Genomic DNA, 2,759 nt, shown 5'->3' with positions numbered 1-2,759 from the left:
GTAGGACTCGAGATGGACGCAAAATGGATCTGTACAACAACAACAAACTGCACGAGCTGATAACAAAAAACCCCCCAAAGAAAACTACTTAGTATAAACTACAAATAAAATTTGAATGTGACAGAGAGAGACACACTCAGATTTAAACGTGAAGGGGAAGAAATCATAGATTAGATTATCAAGGAAACTCATTGGGCCTGGCCCAACCCATCGTCTCCCCCCTCCAACCCAAGCCCATAGTGTTGGGCCTGAACTAAAACGACAGCGTCCAGTCCCGAGTCGAGAACCTGAAATTTAAGAATTAAAGAAGCAAGGGCAATGTTGGCAAATACTAGTAGAATCCGAATACGGACAGGATTGAATCTCAATTCGGTATCTCAGTCTTCATGCATGTCATGAAATACCCTTCGATACTGACTGGACTACTCTTTATATATATATATATATATAACCTAACCAACGCCTTCAATCAAAATCTTAAAGCAGTCTCTTCTTCCTCTCAGATTACGCACAAGAGACAACTACTCTTTCTCTCTCTCCTCTTTTTCTCTCTCTCTCTCTCAAACTCGAAGGAAAAATTGCACGACCAATGATTAGAACTGGGTCGGGCAGATTCGTCAAACTGTTAGGGGATGGAAAGGTATACAGCGCTAGCTCTCTCCTTTTTCGTACATCTAGATAGATAGATAGATCAATGTCCCCTTTTTTCAAATCCTAGCTTGCGTTTAATTCATAACCAAAAAATACATAAATAAATATCCTTGGCTTGATTTTTGGTTTTAGGGTTTCCATTCCTCATGGTTCTCAAACGAACAAATCTAAAGGGAGTTTTTTAATTTTTTTTTTATTGTTTATAGGCTTTGTTGTTGGACGAGGTGGACTCCTTGGAGGGTGAAGAAGTCACCCTTTGGCCCAAGGGTCTAGAAGAAAGAGCAAAAGCGTCAAAATCACTTACTAAGGAGGACACGAAAAAGTTTTATTTTACCCCCGAAGAGTATGCCGTTTACTCCAGAAAGCTGCGGGCCAGCGAGGTATGTGTTCAAATTTGTAATACCCCAGAATTTTGAAATAATATGATTAATTACCTGTGCAAATTAGGTGTGGGTTTTCAGTGGTGCTTGAATAGGATTTACATGTAATACGGTAAGTGGTGCGTGTTAATGTGCTCGGGGGATAATGTTAAAAACGAGATATTGTATTTCCATATAAGTCTTGTAGCATAGGGAGGGAGGGAGGGAGAAAAAAAGAAGAAGAAAAACAGTTTCGGGGCGGGGGTTTGGAAAAGGCAAGTACGTAGAAAGAGGAAAGAGTAGGGAGTGCATATGGAAAATTATGTGTAAATATTATATTTAAGGAAGTGGGTGATCACCTTCGAGAATTGTTTGTTTATTTATATTGAGAGAGATTTGTGAGTGTGAAACAGTCAATTTTGTTATCTCTTGATCGTGGTGCTTAAGTATCCGGGTCGTTTTATATATGTTTAAGATTTAAGTTTATTATTTACTTTTTGTGCTCTCTCTCTCTCTCTCTCTCTCTTTATGTTTGAATTTGGATTAATTCTGTGGGAGGAAGGTTAAATGCATGGTACCTGGAGCAAGTATTTACTATTAATTATAGAATCCAAATCGAGTGGTGATTTTCTTAATTTGTTGAGAACGTACAATTATAATTTTGTCCCGGCCGGTGGTATATATGTCACAGTCTTGATGAAAGAGATTGGTATCTATTGTTGTTTGTTTTTTCCTTTTGTGGCATGCATGTGTGACGTGGTACATATAGCTGGGAAACAAAAAATAATTAATAGTATTACGTACGGTTTCACGATATGAGCTGTTTCGATCGGCATGTAGACTGACTTTGTGAAACTTGTTTCTTGTACAGGGGTTTGATGTTGGGGACGTTCCAGCCCGCCTTCTGATAGAGGTGATTCGTCCTGTCCGTCAGCAGAGTGATCCCCTTGCTCTGCAGCAGGGTTTTAGTGACATGGCCAAGGTAGCTCTTGGAGTTTATAACGAAAACCAGGTATCCGCTTTTGCTTCATTAATTAAATTCTTCCCTCTTTTGTTAACTCCTTTACTTGTTATTGGGTTTAACTTCTTTTTGTTTTTGGTGCTGTTCAAACTCGTAGGGGACTCGGTACCAATTTTTCCAAGTAATCAGGGTGAATTGTGTGTTTACTGGGGCGCTCTGGTATTATATTACGTTCCAAGCAAAGAATGTAATGGATGGTTCTCAACTTAAGAATTTCCAGGCTGTCACGTCTCTGGGTCGGCTTGGAAGTGAGGAGAAGACACAGGTTAAATTCTGCAGAGTTGAACCAAAACCTGAGCTTCCTGAAGGTACTTTTGTCGTTTCCAGTTATTAATTGTTGCATATGATCTTGATCGACCCATGCTTGACTTTTGCGGCCTTTTAGGGAGAACATTATATAATCGTACCTGATTCTTCTGGTTATTGACTTATCATTTCTCTTGTGCTATTTGCAAGATTGCTCCGAGCGATAGCGGCAACTTTATCGTGTAAACAAGGACCTTCGGAGACATCAGTGCAGCAACGCAGCAGTAGCATACCGGTGTGGTTTTGAGGTTCATCAAGTTAATGTTATTTTGGTGAAGTGGACATATCCAAGTTTAGTTGGTGCTTTATAACATATCCATTAGTATTATGGAGTACTATTAGTTTACATTTTCGGTATTATTGCCTATTGTAAATGATAGTAATGATTATTACTAATTAATTTTGACACCTTTTTATCTGTG

At 39.0% G+C, this 2,759-nt stretch overlaps 1 protein-coding gene across 1 annotated transcript; it reads left to right on the top strand.

Annotated features, from left to right (window-relative positions):
• Window positions 1-498: 498 nt before the first annotated feature.
• On the top strand, window positions 499-2,555 carry LOC131331138 (uncharacterized). The gene is made up of 5 exons (XM_058364988.1): window positions 499-640; window positions 858-1,031; window positions 1,882-2,022; window positions 2,129-2,339; window positions 2,488-2,555. Exons 1-5 carry the CDS (start codon window positions 590-592, stop codon window positions 2,502-2,504), a joined length of 594 nt encoding a protein of 197 aa, XP_058220971.1. The 5' UTR covers window positions 499-589; the 3' UTR covers window positions 2,505-2,555.
• The last annotated feature ends 204 nt before the right edge of the window (window positions 2,556-2,759 follow it).

This window comes from Rhododendron vialii, chromosome 6a (genome assembly GCF_030253575.1).
Source record: "Rhododendron vialii isolate Sample 1 chromosome 6a, ASM3025357v1".
NCBI lineage: Eukaryota > Viridiplantae > Streptophyta > Magnoliopsida > Ericales > Ericaceae > Rhododendron > Rhododendron vialii.
This window is presented reverse-complemented; position numbering and strand designations above follow the sequence as displayed.

What these genes read in the sequence shown, in the direction of transcription:
- LOC131331138 (XM_058364988.1), top strand. Translation starts at nt 590, where the DNA reads ATGATTAGAACTGGGTCGGGCAGATTCGTCAAACTGTTAGGGGATGGA. An exon ending in AACTGTTAGGGGATGGAAAG is followed by an intron (nt 641 to 857) that starts GTATACAGCGCT and finishes TATTGTTTATAG; the next exon opens with GCTTTGTTGTTGGACGAGGT. An exon ending in GAGTTTATAACGAAAACCAG is followed by an intron (nt 2,023 to 2,128) that starts GTATCCGCTTTT and finishes TCAAACTCGTAG; the next exon opens with GGGACTCGGTACCAATTTTT.